General features: G+C 42.3%; 1 protein-coding gene across 1 annotated transcript in view; it reads right to left on the bottom strand.

Moving 5' to 3' along the window:
* DNAH14 (dynein axonemal heavy chain 14) overlaps window positions 1–19256 on the bottom strand; it is a 415539-nt gene that overhangs the window by 10006 nt on the left and 386277 nt on the right. The window contains 3 exon segments of the mRNA XM_073628322.1: window positions 1183–1379; window positions 10452–10654; window positions 16075–16274. Of these exon segments, the coding sequence (XP_073484423.1) occupies window positions 1183–1379; window positions 10452–10654; window positions 16075–16274 (600 nt within the window).

A 19256-nucleotide genomic window follows, 5' to 3' on the forward strand; every position in this document is an offset into this window, starting at 1 on the left:
CTCGACATAGGGAGGCCCTCCCCTCCAAAGCACCTTGTTGTTCCCATGTTGATAGGGACAAGGACCCTATTAGTTCCGGAGGGCTCCCTCCTTTCCTGGCCTGTCAGGCTGCATGCTCAGATAAGGGTCAGGTAAGGATTGGGTGGGGACCCCCATGCTTTTTTTTTTTCTGAAGCTTTCATTGCCGGCAATTATTTAGTTTACATTTAGCTGTCAGCGGGCAACCCTCCTGAAAGCTGATAACGTATCAGTTTTTAAGGACGTGGCGGGCGGCTTGCCAGAGCACTCTTTGACAACCAACTGGTTGTTAAGGGCGCTAGCAGCCACCACTCTATATAAATGCTAGCGGTGGCAGTTGGATGAGGCATCGGACCCAGCACACTTGGGATGGCGTGGGGCTAATTTCTGTGCCCCTCTAATTTTGCACCGGGGCGATAGCCCCATCTGCCCTCCTACGCTACCCCACTGATCCCATGCATGTAAGAGACATTTTAAGCTAATGGCATGGTTTAATCAGCGGAACAGAGTTATCCTAAACACCATTGCCCTTAGGGTATAGTTTGCTGCTATCTATGTGAATCCTTATTATCGTCAGCAACTGAGGACATACATTAGTAATGACACACACACTTTTTAAAGAATATGTATAGACATGACCCACATTGACCCCTAAGCCTCCCAGCATGTACCAGAATTATTTTCTTCTTTTCCTGTGGAGAGAAATCATTGTTTTTTACACCCTCTTGATATCGTCACCAGCCTTGTAACATTCTTAAAGGGGGTGCTGCTGGTGGTTCTGTTCCTACTGTTGTAGGCACACCCCTAGAACTACCTCTCCCACGCCCTTTTTGTACACATCTTCACAAGGCATCGGCATTATTTTGGGGTTAGGTGGAGTTTTGTAAGTCCAGTAGGCAGGGCTGACAACACTTTTTGGGATTTCACAGTAAGAGGCAGCACTGTCAGCTTGCTACAGGAGCTCACTGGATTTTTGAGAGGATGAACCATTTTTGTTTTCTGTACATGAAGCATATATAAGACTAAACGTTGGAAAGTATGCATGTATTGCAGCATTGTACTGAATATTTTTCCCTTTACCCAGAAAAATGCTTTAAATAAAACCTCTTCATGGTGAGTTTGCCCATTGTAAAAACAAAGCTTGATGAATGTGCTTGCACTTACCTGCCACAGCTCAGGCACCTTGAGGTTGCCCAGGGAGTTATAGAGCTCCTCCAGGACTTTATTCAGTATAATTTCTCCCCGCACAGCCTGCTGCAGAGCATTGAGTGAGCTGTGCATGACTGACAGTAGATGATTAAACCGATCAATCTCCTGATGAAGAACAGTCAGCAGAGCGGAATTCACCAGAGGGTCGTAACCTGCAAACACAATCCCAGCCTGTTATTACAGGAAAGATCAGGTTCTCTTGATTTACACAATGGTTTTTTATTCTTCTTGTCAGTTTAGGAAGATCCCGGTAATATACCAATATAATGGTACAGGGGTATAGACTTTTTGGAGATTTCCATTCTTGCCTGCATCTTGGTTTTTAAATATCGCTGAATATCACTATCAGGGGCAAATGTTTGTGACACATGAATTTTGTACAATAATTTGTTTAGAGTAGATTGATGTTTGGACACAGCAAAAATCATATCTGAAAATCAAAATAAGTAATTTACCCTAAAAACCTCAATTGAACCCCTAACTCTAAATGGTGTGCCTATATACAAAATCTCAACCCTCAACTCAATCCCTAAACCTAACTTCGATCCTTATGGTAAACCTGAGCAATGGCCATGCAGTAATAGGTTCACTTAATTGCCACCCATTCTATCTGCATATGCTCATCTTATCTTTGCTCCACACCACAGAATGGTGCCCCACAGGCTGCCCAGAATGAAGAGAAGAAAAGCATAGAGTGCATCCACTTATGGGGGAGCATGTGACTCGCTCCCTTTATTCTCACATATTGCTGCTTGATGATTGGCTGCCCATGAACCCAGCACTGTCACATGGGAGCAAGGAGAGAGACTTGTAAGCTCCACATCACAACTAAGATCTTACACAAAGCTTACTCTGCTGCTAGTGGCCAAATGGAACAGAGAAGGTGAATATGTGTTGCTAGGGATTGTGGCACATATAGTGCACGTGAGCCCAGACTATAGCCATTCTTCTTTTTTTTTTTTTTTTTTTACATAATCTTAAACAAGTCATCCCTTACCTCTCTAGCTGCTCGTACTGTGAAGTAATACATCCTCAAAGATCACAGTACTATAAAGTTTATAAAATACCTGTTGTGTGATGTGATTTCAGTGTCTCTGTTGTAAACTTTGAAGATTAATTTCTCCACAATGACGATGGCTAGAGATGTGAATGAGGGCTTGTATTTAAAGCGGAGTTCCACTCAAAAGTGGAACTTCCGCTTATCCCCTTAGCACCGACCGTACGCATATATGCGGCCTCGGCTTTCAGGGGTTATACCGGAATGATGCATGCCGTTTTTGGCGATCTGAATACTTTGAAGTGCAAAGAAGGGATTTGGGGTATTGGACAGCAATAAAAGTGATCAACATTTTTTTTTTTTTTTTTCTACAGAGACAATGTAAAAAAATAATTAAGAAAGCGCCCCACGTCCCCACGAGCTTGCGCAGCAAAGAAAACACATATGTAAGTCGCGCCCGCATATGTAAACGGTGTTCAAATCACACATGTGAGGAATCGCCATGATCGTCAGAGTGAGAGCAATAATTCTAGCTCTAGACCTCCTCTGTAACTCTAACCTGGTAACCGCAATTTTTTTAAAAGCGTCGCCTATGGAGATTTTTAGGTACCGTAGTTTGTTGCCATTCCACGAGTGTGCGCAATTTTAAAGCATGACATGTTAGGTATCTATTTACTCGGCCTAACATAATATTTACTGTTTCGGTTTTTTTTAATTCATGAAAGTGCCTTTTTTCCCCCGAAAATTGCGTTTGAAAGAGCGCTGTGCAAATACCGTGTGACATAAAATATTGCAACAATCGCCATTTCATTCTCTAGGGTCTATGCTAAATATATTTTATATATATATATATATATATGTGTGTTTGGGGGGTTCTAAGTAATTTTCAAGCAAAAAATATGGATTTTAACTTGCGAGCAACAAATGTCAGAAATAGGCTTTGGCATGAAAGGGATATTGAAGGGATGTGCCCGTTCTCCTGGAAGTTCGGCCCCTTCCGCCACCAGACCAATTAGAAAGTGCAGCGCGCAGTAGGGAAGCCGGGTTCTCTTACGAGGAATGGCAGCGAAGATCAGCTGCGGTGCCGACATCGCGGGATCCCTGGACAGGTAAGTGTCCATATATTAAAAGTAAGCAGCTACAGTATTTGTAGCTTCTGACTTTTAATTTTTTGTGGGGAAGCTGGACCTCCTCTAAGTGCTTTCACTGGTTGTTATCTTGTAATCTGAATTAAGTTTGAGTGAATTGTGGCAACCTACAATTAGCAGTTTCTATCAAGACTGCAAAATAATATAAACTGTTGATTACAGAATGCCTTAATACATTTCATGTTAATCAGAGTCCGCTTATAGTGGGCTATTGCCCATTGCCAGCTGACAAAGCAAAGATGCTCCAAGCTCTGGAAGGATCCCGACCATATTGTCAGGATCCACCCAGCTGCCTTTTTGACAGATGGCTCCAGTTCTCAGCGCAAGGCTAAGAGCCAAAGCAGAGAGCACAGACTGACAGTCACTGCTTTGTGTTCCGATCAGAACAAGAACTGAGTGATCGGCAGTCATGTGATTGATTATTTCTTGGGCTTAGAACTGACGTGGGACAGCTGCAGCATCAGACTGATTCTGCAGCATAAAGGTAAGTATAGATGTTTTTTTTTTTTTTATATACTCTAAACATCTCTTTTAACCTTTTCACATAAATGTTGGTGCCAAAATACAAAACACCAAGAGATCGGAGCTGTAAAACCTACACTAAAAGGTCTGAGCCACACGTAACTCTTTTATTGTTAGTATTGGCAGGTGGACAATATAACTAGAAATGAATACAAGCCTGTTTGTCTCTGTGCTGAGACCATCTCTTCACAGAAGCCCTCATTCACATTGACTGTGGCTTTGAAATCAAACTTTATCTGAAATCGCACGATTTCAAAGCCGCATGTCAGTGCCATTTGGACCTGAAATTGCCAAAAGTAGTGCAGAAACGACTTTTTCAAATCGATGCAGCCCCGAAAAGTTGGCGTTGCACTGATTTGAACAGTGCGATTGCTTGCAATAGGGTGCGACTCGTCATGCGATCACATGATAAGTTGTTCCAATGGGAACGAGGGTGAATAGGGAAAGCAGAGTGATACAAATGTAGCAGATAATCAAGGTGCAGGACAGTGAAGTAGAAAATAAATTGGCCAGCAGATGGCAATATTGCCACTTGTATTGGCATGCTGCTACATGAAGGTGAATTCAAGAGTACCAGTCATAAGAGAAACACTAGAACTGTCACTGCTGATCTTCTTCGGAAATGCTAATTCTTGCCAGACATACAGTGGGGAAAATAATTATTTGATCCCCTGCAGATTTTGTAAGTTTGCCCACTTACAAAGAAATGAAGGGTCTATAATTTTTATCATAGGTGTATTTTAACCACTTAAGGACCGGAAAGGATTTGCCCCTCTTAATGACCAGGCCATTTTTTGCGATATGGCACTGCGTCACTTTAACTGACATTTGCGCGGTCGTGCGACGCTGTATCCAAACAAAATTGACGTACTTTTTCCCCACAAATAGAGCTTTCTTTTGGTGGTATTTGATCACCTTTGCAGTTTTTTATTGTTTGCGCTATAAACAAAAAAGAGTGGCAATTTTGAAAAAAAAAAAAAAAACGAATATTTTTTACTTTTTGCTACTATACATATCCAAAATAAAATTTTAAAAAACAAATTTTTTTTTTTTTTATCAGTTTAGGCCAATATCTATTCTTCTACATATTTTTGGTAAAAAAAAAAAAAAAAAAAAATCGCATTAAGTGTATATTGCTTGGTTTGCACAAAAGTTATAGTGTCTACAAAATAGGGGATATATTTATGGCATTTTTATTATTAATTTTTATTTTACTAATAATGGTGGTGATCTGCGATTTTTAGTGGGACTGCGACATTGCGGCGGACAGATAGGACACTTTTGACACTTTTTTGGGACCATTGACATTTATACAGCGATCAGTGCTATAAATAGCCACCGACTACTGTATAAATGTATCAAGGGGGTAAGTGTGTTCCCTGGGAGGTGTTTCTAACTGTATCGGGGGATGGGACTGCCTGGGAGTAGAGAGAGAGCGCTGTTCCTAATCACTAGGAATAGCAGATCACTCTCTACTCCCCTGACAGAACAGAGATCTGTCTGTTTACATTGACAGATCCTCGTTCTGTCTCAGTGGAGTGATCGCGGGTGGCTGGCAGACATCGCAGCTGCCGGCCACACGTATCAGCTCCGGCGTTGCGCACGCGTGCCTCCTATTCAATATAAAGTGCCCCACGTACAATGACGCCGATTCACGCAGGGGAGCCAGCCTGCCACAGGACAACTGCCACGGCTGGTCCTTAAGTGGTTAAATGATAGAGACAGAATATATACCAAAAATCCAGAAAAAACACACGATACAAATGTTATAAATTGAGTTGCAGTTCAGTGAGTAAAATAAGTATTTGATCCCCAAGCAAAACATGACTTGGTGGAGAAACCCTTGTTGGCAAGCACAGAGGTAAGACTTTTCTTGTAGTTGGTGACCAGGTTCGCACACCTCTCAGGAGGGAATTGGTCAACTCTTCTTTACAGATCTTCTCTAAATCCTTGGTAACTCGAAGTTTCAGCTCCCTCTGTAAATTTTCTATGGGATTAAGGTCTGGAGACTGACTAGGCCACTCCATGGCCTAATGTGCTTCTTCTTGAGCCATTCCTTTGTTGCCTTGGTGGTATGTTTTGAGTCATTGTCATGCTGGAAGGCCCATGCATGACACATCTTCAGTGTTCTGGCTGAGGGAAGAAAGTTCTCATCCAAGATTTTACAATACATGGCCTCCATCCATGAGCCCCTTAGAAGGCCTGTACCTTTAGCAGAGAAACAGCCCCAAAGCATCATGTTTCCACCTTCGTGCTTGATTGTAGGGAAGGCCCTCATAGGGTCATAGTCAGAATTTTTCTTCCTCCAAACACGGCGAGTTTAGTTAATTCCAAAGAGCTCACTTTTGGTCTCATCTGACCACAGCACTTTCTACTAACCCTTCTCTAAATAATTTAGATGTTCATTGGCATGACTGTACATGTGCCTTCTTGAGGAGGGGGACTCGACATGTTTGGAGGAAGAAAAATGCTGACTATGACCCTAAGAACACCATCCCTACAGTCAAGCATGGAGGTGGAAACATGATGCTTTGGGGCTGTTTCTCTACTAAAGGTACAGGCTTCTTTCCATGACTGAAGATGGGTCATGGATGGGTCTTCCAGCATGGCAATAACCCAAAACATACCCCCAAGGCATCAAAAAAGTGGCTCAATAAGAAGCATATTAAGGTCATGGAGTGGCCTAATCAGTCTCCAGATCTTAATCCCATAGAAAATTTATGGAGGGAGCTTAAAGTTCGAGTTGCAAAGAGACAGCCAAGAAACCTTAAGGATTTTGAAAAGATCTGTAAAGAAGCGTGGACCATTGTATTTGTATTGTATCAAACGTTGATAACAAAAACTACTTGGTTCAAAAAAAAGAAAAGAAGCATGGACCACAATCCCTCCTGAGATGTGTGTAAACCTGGTAACCAACTACAAGAAACGGCTTCCCTCTGTGCTTGACAACAAGGGTTTCTCCACCAAGTACTAAGTCATGTTTTGCTTGGGGATCAAATACTTATTTTACACACTGAACTGCAACTCCATTTATAACATTTGTATCATGTATTTTTTCTGGATTTTTGGTTGATATTCCATCTCTATCATTTACAATACACCTATGATAAAAATTATAGATCATTAATTTCTGTGTAAGTGGGCAAACTTACAAAATGAGCAGGGAATCAAATAATTATTTTCCCCACTGTATAGTGAGCCTCTAATTTCTGAATTACTGACTAATGTGTATGTTATTCAAAGAAGCCACACAATTTTATCTGCATACTAGTCCTGGGTCAGTGACTCAAAGTATTAATGCCAAATGGACAGTATGAGAGTCAGAGGGAGAGCTGAAAAATCAGTTATGCCCCATACACACGATCAGAAATTCTGCCAGCAAAAGTCGGATGTGAGCTTTTGGTCAGATATTCTGACCGTGTGTATGCTCCATCTGACTTTTGCCGGCAGAACTCCAGCCAGCAAAAAGATTGAGAGCAGGTTCTCTGTTTTTCGGTCGGAAAAAGTTCCTATCCGAAAATGCGTTCATCTGTATGCAATTCGGACAAGCAAAAAAATCATGCATGCTCAGGAACAATTTGTCGCATGCTCGGAAGCAATGAACTTCATTTTCTCAGCTCGTCGTAGTGTTGTACGTCACCGCGTTCTTGACGGTCGAAAGTTCAGAGAACTTTTGTGTGACCGTGGGTATGCAAGCCAAGCTTGAGCGGAATTCCGTCGGAAAAACCATCCAAGTTTTTTCTGACGGAATTTCTGATCGTGTGTATGGGGCATTAGAGTCATTGCAATCCTTTCAGCCATAAACCATTGATGAAGGCAATTGCTGAGGTGCATTGACGGATGGCGCCTTCATAAACAGTTAAAAATCAGACAAATTATCACCAGCACACTGCTGTAGCACATGAAGATTAACCATTTATTTGTCACCACAAAATGTGTGTGATGTTTCAAGCAGCAGTGACAGGTATGCATAACAACAGCATTTAAATACCCAGCCTGACCAATCCGCTGTGAGGATTACTCAGGCTGGGTATTTAACCCTGCTTGTTGTGTTCATTAATTACTGCTGCCTGAGGAAGGGGTCCTCAGTGCCCCTGAAACATCTCCGGTGGTGGTAAATAAAAGTTTAATCTTCATTTTACAACAATGGTGTCCAGAAGTAGAGATCACATCATAGCATCCCACATATTTCTATCGTGACAGGTTTCATTTAAGTAGAAAAAATAGAGGCTCCCATCATATCATATCGAGCATGGTGGTCCCATCCCCCTTACTGGAAACAAAGGTAATAACCCCCTAAATTGGGACTTCGAATGGACCACCCACTCGCAAGTATATATAAAAAATAATCTTTAATAATATAGAATAAAATACATATAAAAACACATATGATAAAGATGCGCAACATGTGCTATATGAAAAATCAACCAGTCGATGTATATATGCAATAGGCGTACAAAGTGAATGCCCAAATGCCCGACGCGTTTCCGGTAGTGATGTTCTTCTTCAGGGGCCAGGGTTTCAAAAGGTTTAACAATCAAATAAATTCCAATGTGATGATTCCATGTCAAAAAAGGGCACTAGAGACCAATCAGTCCACATTAGCACTACACAACTCGCCACCTGTGGGTGTCGTAAATATTTCAGTACGTTCTCAGGGTGCACAATGTCAGCAATATCTGGAATATGATGAAGTGATCAAATAGACATAAATACCAATGGGGGAAAATTGGAACCCTAGCTATAGGTAATCTTCAGGTTCAATTCGAGTTCAATTCAGTTAGGTGGGACATAACAGCTGCTTGCAGTTAATACTGTTTGGTTAAATAGCCCAGGAGGGAATGTCCCAGCGTTCCACCTCAGATAGGACCTATAGGTATGGTGATCCGGTGTGCAGTGTGTAGTCACTGAAGAAGGTATTGGTATTTATGTCTATCTGATCACTTCATCATATTCCAGATATTGCTGACATTGTGCACCCTGAGAACGTACTGAAATATTTACGACACCCACAGGTGGCGAGTTGTGTAGTGCTAATGTGGACTGATTGGTCTCTAGTGCCCTTTTTTGACATGGAATCATCACATTGGAATTTATTTGAATGTTAAACCTTTTGAAACCCTGGCCCCTGACGAAGGTATTGGAACATCACTACCGGAAACGCGTTGGGCATTTGGGCATTCACTTTGTACGCCTATTGCATATATAAATTGACTGGTTGATTTTTCATGTAGCACATGTTGCGCATCTTTATCATATGTGTTTTTATATGTATGTTATTCTATACTATTAAAGATTATTTTTTATATATACTTGCGAGTGGGTGGTCCAGTCAAAGTCCCAATTTAAGGGGTTATTACCTTTGTTTCATTTAAGTAAGACACAGCCGAGGGCAATAAAGCACACAAATGTTGAACAATCGTGACATTCATCTAATTCGGTGTCACAAAAAGCAAAGTGCACTTGAATAATCTAAACAACAAATCGGAAATCATCTTTTATTAATCTGAATAAAATAAACTGAAAATCTAAATGGATTATTATGCATCACTGCTTTTTTTTTTATTGCTACACAGAGTTATTCATTTCCATATTGACCTATTCCAGTGGCTGTGCTTTACTGCTCCTCTCTGTCTCTGGTCTGTCTATAAACAACAGACCGTCTAAAGAGCTTAAGGCTCGGTTCACACCTAAACCGTTTGCGGATCGCACAGCAACGCTGTCTGTCCCTGTTCTCCGTTTCAGGGACGAATCAGGGCAGAATCTTTGCCTTAATTTGGCCCTGAAGCTGAGGCAAAGACGCACAGCGCTTCTGTGCAGTGCACTCCGCAGCCACCCCAGAGACATGTGAACCAGCTCCACAGAGAGCTGGTCATATTCTCCTGCTATGCGAATTGGATGCGGGTGTGAACCCAGCCTAAAGGATTTATATCAGCAGTGGCGATTATCACTTTTCTTTATGTCCAGATAATCAATAGAATTTTTAAATCAGTAAAAATGTAAGGCTCTATGCACACTAGAGGTTTTTTTTTAAGCTAAAAAAAATTCTGGATAAAAAAACAATGGTAATAGCCCTTTGTAGTAGCCTTTTAGGAGCGTTAGTGCTTTATTAGCATTTTTGCAGTGCCTTTAAAAAAAACAAAACTCAGAAGTAGCGTTTGAGCGTTTCTGCTGGAAAACGCTCCAAGAAACTCTACAAAAACTATTTATTTTCTGCTCCTAGATGCTAAAGCTTAAAAAACGCTAATAGCCTAAAGTAATGTGCATGGACACATAGGATAACGCTATTTAGCTTCAAGGAGCAGAAAAAAATGCTAATAACAGCTTCTAGGAACTTAAAAAAATGCAAGTGTGCATGGAGTTAAACGTCACATCAAAAATGACTTTTAGTTTCAGAGCCGACTCACGGAAAATACATGATACTTTCCCCTTTAAACCCCTTCAGCTCTCTCTCTAGTAAGTGCTGTTGGGGAGTGAGGAGGGGCAATAACCTAAGCCCAGCATGAGCAATGCACAGGTTTGTTATAAGCAAGAGGGACTTAAGTTGCATATCATACCTTCCATTGATTTCACAAGTCTTTCCCAAGCAGGATCAGTGAACAAGCTGTTGACAGTCGTGGCCTTGTCTGATGTAGCTGCTGCCTTGTCTGATGTAGCTGCTGCCTTGTCCTGCTCTGACCTTCCTTCCACTGTCACTGGAAGTCTGCTGAGGATACTGGAGGCCAAGTGCAGAACCATCTCATCCCGGCTGCTGTCACCTCTGCTGGACAGTGCACACCATTAATCAGCTGATACAAAGTCTACACAGCGGATATATAAACTCAAATGATACCAGTTCCCTACTGCTTAAAGCTGAACTCCAGAATAAACAAATACACCAATTAGCCATAACATTATGACCACTCACCAAAATATACATTAGGAATGTCCCCCTTTTGCCGCCAAAACAACCCAGACCCACCAAGGCATTGACTCCACTAGACCTCTGCCTCCACTTGCTTTCTTCCTTCCCATAATGCACTGATACTCACGTGCTCATTGTAGATACTTTTGGTTATGGGTACAGGTCAGCATGGGCACCCTGACCGTTCGGTGGCTATGCAGCCCCAAACACAACAAACTGCGGTGTTCCGGCATCTTTCTATCGAAACCAGCATTACATTTTTTAAACAATTGGAGCTACAGTAGCTCCTCAGACTACACTAGCCAGCCTTCGCTCCTCACATGCATGAGTGAACCTTGACTGCACATGACCCTGTCGCTGGTTTCCCTTCCTTGGACCACTTTTGGTAGGTCCTGACCAATACAGATTGGGAACATCCCACAAGAGCTGCAGTTTTGCAGATGCTCTGACCCAATTGTCTAGCCATTACAATTTGGCCCTTTTCAAAGTCACTCAAATCCTTATACTTGCCCATTTTTTTCTGCTTTCAACACATCAACTTCAGGGACAACACATTCACTTGCTGCTTAATATATCCCACCCAGTTTCAGGTGCCATTGTAACCAGATAATTAATGTTATTCACTTTACCTGTCAGAGGTCATAAGGTTATAGCTGATTGGTGTATTGTCTAAATACAAGAGACATACAGTATCTCACAAAAGTGAATACACTCCTCACATTTTTTGTAAATATTTTATTATATTTTTTTCATGTGACAACACTGAAGAAATGACACTTTTCTACAATGTAATGTAGTGAGTGTACAGCTTGTATAACAATGTAAATTTGCTGTCCCCTCAAAATAACTCAACACACAGCCATTAATGTCTAAGCCGCTGGCAACAAAAGTGAGTACAACCCTAAGTGAAAATGTCCAAATTGGGCCCAAAGTGTCAATATTTTGTGTAGCCACCATTATTTTCCAGCACTGCCTTAACCCTCTTAGGCATGGAGTTCACCAGAGCTTCACAGGTTGCCACTGGAGTCCTCTTCCACTCCTCCATGATGACATCATGGAGCTGGTGGATGTTAGAGACCTTGCACTCCTCCACCTTCCATTTGAGGATGCCCCATAGATGCTCAATAAGGTTTAGGTCTGGAGACATGCTTGGTCGGTACATCACCTTTACCCTCAGCTTCTTTAGCAAGGCAGTGGTCATCATGGAGGTGTGTTTGGGATCGTTATCATGTTGGAATGCTGCCCTGCAGCCCAGTCTCCGAAGGGAGGGGATCATGCTCGGCTTTAGTATGTCACAGTACATGTTGGCATTCATGGTTCCCTCAATGAACTGTAGCTCCCCAGTGCCGGCAGCACTCATGCAGCCCCAGAACATGACACTCCCACCACCATGCTTGACTGTAGGCAAGATACACTTGTCTTTGTACTCCTCACCTGGTTGCTGCCACACACGCTTGGCACCATCTGAACCAAATAAGTTTATCTTGGTCTCATCAGACCACAGGACATGGTTCCAGTAATCCATGTCCTTAGTCTGCTTTTCTTCAGCAAACTGTTTGCAGGCTTTTTATGTGCATCATCTTTAGAAGAGGCTTTCTTCTGGGATGACAGCCATGCAGACCAATTTGATGCAGTGTGCGGTGTATGGTCTGAGCACTGACAGGCTGACCCCCCACCCCTTCAACCTCTGCAGCAATGCTGGCAGCACTCATATGTCTATTTCCCAAAGACAACCTCCAGATATGATGCTGAGCACATGCACTCAACTTCTTCGGTCGACCATGGTGAGGCCTGTTTCGAGTGGAACCTGTCCTGTTAAACCACTGTATGGTCTTGGCCACCTTGCTGTAGCTCAGTTTCAGGGTCTTGGCAATCTTCTTATAGCCTAGGCCATCTCCATGTAGAGCAACAATTCTTTTTTTCAGATTCTCAGAGAGTGCTTTGCCATGAGGTGTCATGTTGAACTTCCAGTGACCAGTATGAGAGAGTGAGAGCAATAACACCAAATTTAACACACCTGCTCCCCATTCACACCTGAGACCTTGTAACACTAACGAGTCACGTGACACTGGGGAGGGAAAATGGCTAATTGGGCTCAATTTGGACATTTTCACTTAGGGGTGTACTCAATTTTGTTGCCAGCGGTTTAGACATTAATGGCTGTGTGTTGCATTATTTTGAGGGGACAGCAAATTTACACTGTTATACAAGCTGTACACTCACTACTTTACATTGTAGCACAGTGACATTTCTTCGGTGTTGTCACATGAAAAGATATAATAAAGTATTTACAAAAATGTGAGGGGTGTACTCACTTTCGTGAGATGCTGTATGTATTCTTTCTTGAATCTCGGAGTGATTTGTGTATTTCTTCCAGATCTGTGCAGTAATCCAGTGTGAAACTTAACCCTCTGTGCAGGAGCTTTCTGTAATAAAGACCGGTCACTGCTGCTCTCTTTCTCTCTTTGTGCAGGGTGACTGGTCTTGTCTCCGCCCCCTCCTGTAGTCCTCTGCAGGCAGCCTGTAGTGGGAGGAGCCTTCTGTGCCCCTCCCACAGCCATGCTCTCTGCACAGACCATGTACAGCACAGTGATGAAGTCACTGTTAAAGTGTTACGTTTACAAGGTAATAACTGGGTCTGTAATGGCATTTGGAGCACATAAAATGGATGTGTATTCTTTGTGGCTATTGTATAATTTATATATATTCAGCTTTTTAGCTTTTTTTTTTTTTTTGCTCTATAGTTTATGAACCGCAATGAAGTTAATCCCACACTGTGAAGGAAACTGAATTGTGGGGAAAACTTCACTACAGGGGTGCCCCATTCTCTTAACTTCTAGCATGAAAGGAGGGTGAAAATAGCTTCTAAAGAGGACCCGCCCCCTCCTCGCTCCTCCATTTAGAAACCTTCTTAGATTATTATTATACAGGATTTATATAGCACCAAAAGTTTGCGCAGCGCTTTACAACATGAGGGCAGACAGTACACTTAGGGCTCTTTCTCACGGGGCGGATCAGTGATGATCCGCCCCGTGAACACCCGCTTGCTCAGCGGGGATGAGCAGGAAGATAACAGGTCCATCGCTGCACACTGTGCAGCGACGGACCTGTCAGAGCGCTGCTCTCCCCTATGGGGGATCGGATGATGACGGACCGTAGTGTCCGTCGTCATCCGATCCTAAAACGGATGGAAAAGTAGGGTTTTCCTCCGTTACACTTTACGGATTGGAGCGGGTCGGATGTCAGCAGACATGTCACCGCTGACATCCGACGCTCCATAGGGATACATGTATGTCCGTTTTTCATCCGAAAATGGAAGGATGAAAAATGGACATACGGATCCCTCGTGTGAAAGAGGCCTTACAATACAATTCAATACAGGAGGGATCAGAGGGCCCTGCTCGTTAGAGCTTACAATCTAGAAGGGAGGGTCAAGTGGAAACAAAAAGGTAATAACTGTGGGGGATGAGCTGATGAAAAAAATGAAAATACAGTTGTTAGGTGTGGGTAGGATAGGCTTCTCTCAAGAGAAGGGTTTTCAGGGATCGTCCGAAAGCTAATAAAGTAGGAGATAAGCGGACAGATTGGGGTAGGGCATTCCATAGGATTGGAGAGGCTTTGGAAAAGGCCTGGAGGCGAGCATAGGAGGAGGTGACAAGGGAGCTAGAGAGCAGGAGGTCTTTAGAGGAACGAAGAGAGCGAGTAGGTTGGTATTTAGAGACTAAGCTAGTGATGTAGCTGGGGCAAAATTGTGGATGACCTTGTACGTAGTTGTTAGAATTTTGAATTTAATTCTTTGGCTGAGCGGAAGCCAGTGGAGGGATTGACAGAGAGGAGTGGCAGACGCAGAGCGATTGGTAAGGTGGATGAGTCTGGCAGCGGTATTCATAATGGATTGAAGAGATGATAGACTATATAGAGGTAAGCCAATGAGAAGTGAGTTGCAGTAGTCGAGGCGAGAGATGACCAGCAAGTGAATTAAGAGCTTTGTTGTGTCATTGGTTAGAAAGGGGCGTATTTTGGAGATGTTGCGGAGGTTGAGGCGGCAGGATTTGGACAGTGATTGGATGTGTTGCTTGAAGGAGAGTTCAGAGTCTAGGACTACACCTAGAACCTTGGCATGTGGGGATGGGCTTATATTTGTGCCATCGATTTTGACAGAGAGATCAGGGGAAGAGGCATATGGGGGGAGGAAAAATTATAAGTTCGGTTTTGGCTAGATTGAGTTTGAGGAAGTGGTGTGACATCCAGACTGATATATCTGAGAGTAAATTAGTGATACGTGAGGAGACAGAGGGAGTGATCTGAGGGGTAGAGAAATAGATTTGGGTGTCGTCAACGTAGAGATGGTATTGGAAGCCATGGGAGGCTATCAGTTGACCCAGGCAGGCGGTGTAGATTGAAAATAGTAGAGGTCCAAGAACGGAACCCTGAGGGACCCCAACAGAGAAAGGAAGAGGAGAGGAGGAAGTAGAGTTATAAGAAACACTAAAGATGCGGTTGGATAAGTAGGAAGAGAACCAGTGAAGTGTACAGTCACGGAGACCAAAGGCGTGTAGTTTTTTGAGGAGGAGGGGGTGGTCAACCGTATCAAAGGCAGCAGAGGGGTCCAGGAGTAGGAGTACAGAATAGTGTCGATTGGTTTTGGCCGTTAGTAGATCGTTTGTTAGTTTTAGGAGAGCAGTTTCTGTGGAGTGTTGAGGACGAAATCCAGACTGAAGGGGATCAAGAAGGCCATTATCAGCGAGGTGGACGCTCAGTCAGTTGTAGACCAGACGTTCGAGGAGTTTGGATAAGAAGGGGAGCAAGTTACCGCATGTAACATAATCTGTGAATACTGCAGAGAATCCTGTGACTCGTCAGACTCTCCCCCATTCCTAGATCATGTAAGACTCATTGTTTAGCCCATGTGAGTCCAATCCTGACATTTTAATCCACCCAGGAGGTACAGGTGCCTGTAGCTAGTCAAAGTCTATGGCAGGCTAAAATATGCCGTGGCTGGAAGGGACTGTACCAAGTGGTATTTGTATTTAGGGCCCTATGCAATCAGGGTCAAATGTCCAGAACGCAGATATTCCTTACCCTCCTCCTTAACCAGAGCAATTACTTGGATGATGTCAGTGCTGTTTCTTTCATCGTGGGGACTTACTGCAGTATGATCCCTCTCTACTTTACTAAATTGTTTTTATTGCTGTCTTGCCATAGACGACAAAGAACTTTCCCATTTATAGAATAGTTTCCTGTATTATACTAGTCAGCCTTTAGTGAATACGAACCTGACTGTTATATATTCTGCGCTGATTCTCGGCTGCATACTGACAATGGTGTCTGTGAAGAGCTGTGCCTGAGAAGTGAGGAACGCTCTGTCTGCGTCGGGGTGCATCCCGAAGATCTGAGGGGTGTCTGTGTCCGGGAGAGAGCTGATATAATTTCGGCACTCCCATAGAGTGGCATTATCCGCTATGGTCTGGTATACCTGGAAACAGACACATCTGTTAAAGTACAGTATACATAAACCCAATCACTAAAATCTTGTATAAGCTTTAACATGTAATATAACTTCAAAAGTCCATAATCCCCATTGATCCTGCTATGAAGTTCCTTGTTTAGGTACTTCCTGTTAAAGAGTAATGCTCTGTCCCTGTCTCCTAATCATGCTCCTGTATTGTTACCCTGTCATATGGGCTTTCAATGCTACAAGTGGCCATTTCAATACAATACACAGGCATGGCAAGTTCACTATCTGGAAACCTTCAATGAGAAATGCCATTGAACCACCACTGGAGTGCATGTAGACAGAAGGTCTCTGTAATGAGGCTACAAGAGATCAGCAGCACTATGATGCAACAAAGGAAGAATAAAGGCGAAAACAAGTATTTTTACTAAAAATTGCAATTATTTATGACATAGTGCTTTATTAATCTAAATGTCTTTCAATTAGGGTTTCATATCTACAGTATGCACATTATGGCCTTAAATGGACCATAAAGATTACATTGATTTATTATGTTGTTGTTATTTTATTATTATTTTGATGAGCATGGCATGTCTATGTCCAGCATATTCACAATAAATGTTATTTATTATTTGTATTATTATGATTATTACTGTTTTGCCGAGCATGGCATTTCTATGTCCAGCATATTCACAATAAATATTACTGAATTAATTTATTATTATTATTATATTATTATTTTGATGAGCATGGCATGTCTATGTCCAGCATATTCACAATAAATGTTATTTATTGTTATAATTCTTATTATTATTTTGACGAGCATGGCATTTCTATGTCCAGAATATTCACAATAAATAATTAATTTTTACTTTATTTATTATTATTATTATTATTATTATATTGATGAGCATGGGATGTCTATGTCCAGCATATTCACAATAAATGGTATTTATTATTATTATTGTTATTATTCTGATTATTATTATTTTGACGAGCATGTCATTTCTATGTCCAGCATATTCACAATAAATATTATTTAAATAATTTATTATTATTGTGACAAATGAGAAAACTCAAGATATACCGCCCTTCCCGAGTCTCCACCACTGCGCTCAAATGCCAGGTGCAGGGGTGTTACCCCCCTAGACAACAAGTATAAATAAACGTATTATGCTAAGCTGCCACTTAAAATAAAATAAAACTAAACTGATTGGTCTATTGTTCCCAAGAGCTCATGCGCGGCTCTTGCAAATCAATAAAAGTGGCGCTACAGGCCAGTGTTTAAACTGCCAAGTGTGCAAAACAGTTCTATAAACTAAAGTGATCTAGTGCTGTAAATGCTACATAAACAATACAAAATTATTACATAAATGTGCAAATGAAATCGTGACAGTGTCTCTGAAAGTATACCATACACGAAGCAATATTAAATCGTGCACTGATATCAATAATAGAATATGAGTAGTTTAGTCCATAAAAAATCCATAGACAGGACACCGTGCAGGAAATGTGCAGTCTCTGGAAACAGTCCACCAATTCACTCAGTGATAGTGATTCCTCTCCCTTTGAACTCAACACTCACCAGCTCAATATGCCTCACACTCTCGTGTTTTGGCAATAAGGCATAAGTATAGTTGGTCAATAGAAGACGGAAGATCCAGATTCCTTGATAAATCGAAGTGTCACCTCAATGTATAAAAGAACTCAAAATAGTGTGATACCGTAAAACATGTAAAATTTATTTAATTAAAACCTTCAATCATTGCACTCACAAGAAAACTTCTTGAAAAAAGCCAAACTGACACTGCAAATCAAATCCAAACACAATCCTCCTCTGTGAAACGCCCAGCACCACTATGGAAATGACGGTCACGGCGGACCTCAAGGGACAGCGTTAGATCGATTCTCACCCCACTTCTCTGACACGCTGCTGGTGTAGATATCCTGCTGTTATTCAAGCCCAGGGGGCAGCTCCTCTGTCACCCTCGAACTCTCTCGCCGGTGTACGGAGGTGCACAACCACGTCCCGTCCGTCACTGATTGTTACTGGTAGATGCCGTACAGCCACGCCCCGACATGTTTCGTCATACCTGACTTCCTCATGGGATTCCATGAGGAAGTCAGGTATGACGAAACATGTCGGGGCGTGGCTGTACGGCATCTACCAGTAACAATCAGTGACGGACGGGACGTGGTTGTGCACCTCCGTACACCGGCGAGAGAGTTCGAGGGTGACAGAGGAGCTGCCCCCTGGGCTTGCCTAACAGCAGGATATCTACACCAGCAGCGTGTCAGAGAAGTGGGGTGAGAATCGATCTAACGCTGTCCCTTGAGGTCCGCCGTGACCGTCATTTCCATAGTGGTGCTGGGCGTTTCACAGAGGAGGATTGTGTTTGGATTTGATTTGCAGTGTCAGTTTGGCTTTTTTCAAGAAGTTTTCTTGTGAGTGCAATGATTGAAGGTTTTAATTAAATAAATTTTACATGTTTTACGGTATCACACTATTTTGAGTTCTTTTATACATTGAGGTGACACTTCGATTTATCAAGGAATCTGGATCTTCCGTCTTCTATTGACCAACTATACTTATGCCTTATTGCCAAAACACGAGAGTGTGAGGCATATTGAGCTGGTGAGTGTTGAGTTCAAAGGGAGAGGAATCACTATCACTGAGTGAATTGGTGGACTGTTTCCAGAGACTGCACATTTCCTGCACGGTGTCCTGTCTATGGATTTTTTATGGACTAAACTACTCATATTCTATTATTGATATCAGTGCACGATTTAATATTGCTTCGTGTATGGTATACTTTCAGAGACACTGTCACGATTTCATTTGCACATTTATGTAATAATTTTGTATTGTTTATGTAGCATTTACAGCACTAGATCACTTTAGTTTATAGAACTGTTTTGCACACTTGGCAGTTTAAACACTGGCCTGTAGCGCCACTTTTATTGATTTGCAAGAGCCGCGCATGAGCTCTTGGGAACAATAGA

The sequence above is a fragment of the Aquarana catesbeiana genome, linkage group LG04, assembly GCF_042186555.1.
Source record: "Aquarana catesbeiana isolate 2022-GZ linkage group LG04, ASM4218655v1, whole genome shotgun sequence".
In the NCBI taxonomy this organism is placed as follows: domain Eukaryota; kingdom Metazoa; phylum Chordata; class Amphibia; order Anura; family Ranidae; genus Aquarana; species Aquarana catesbeiana.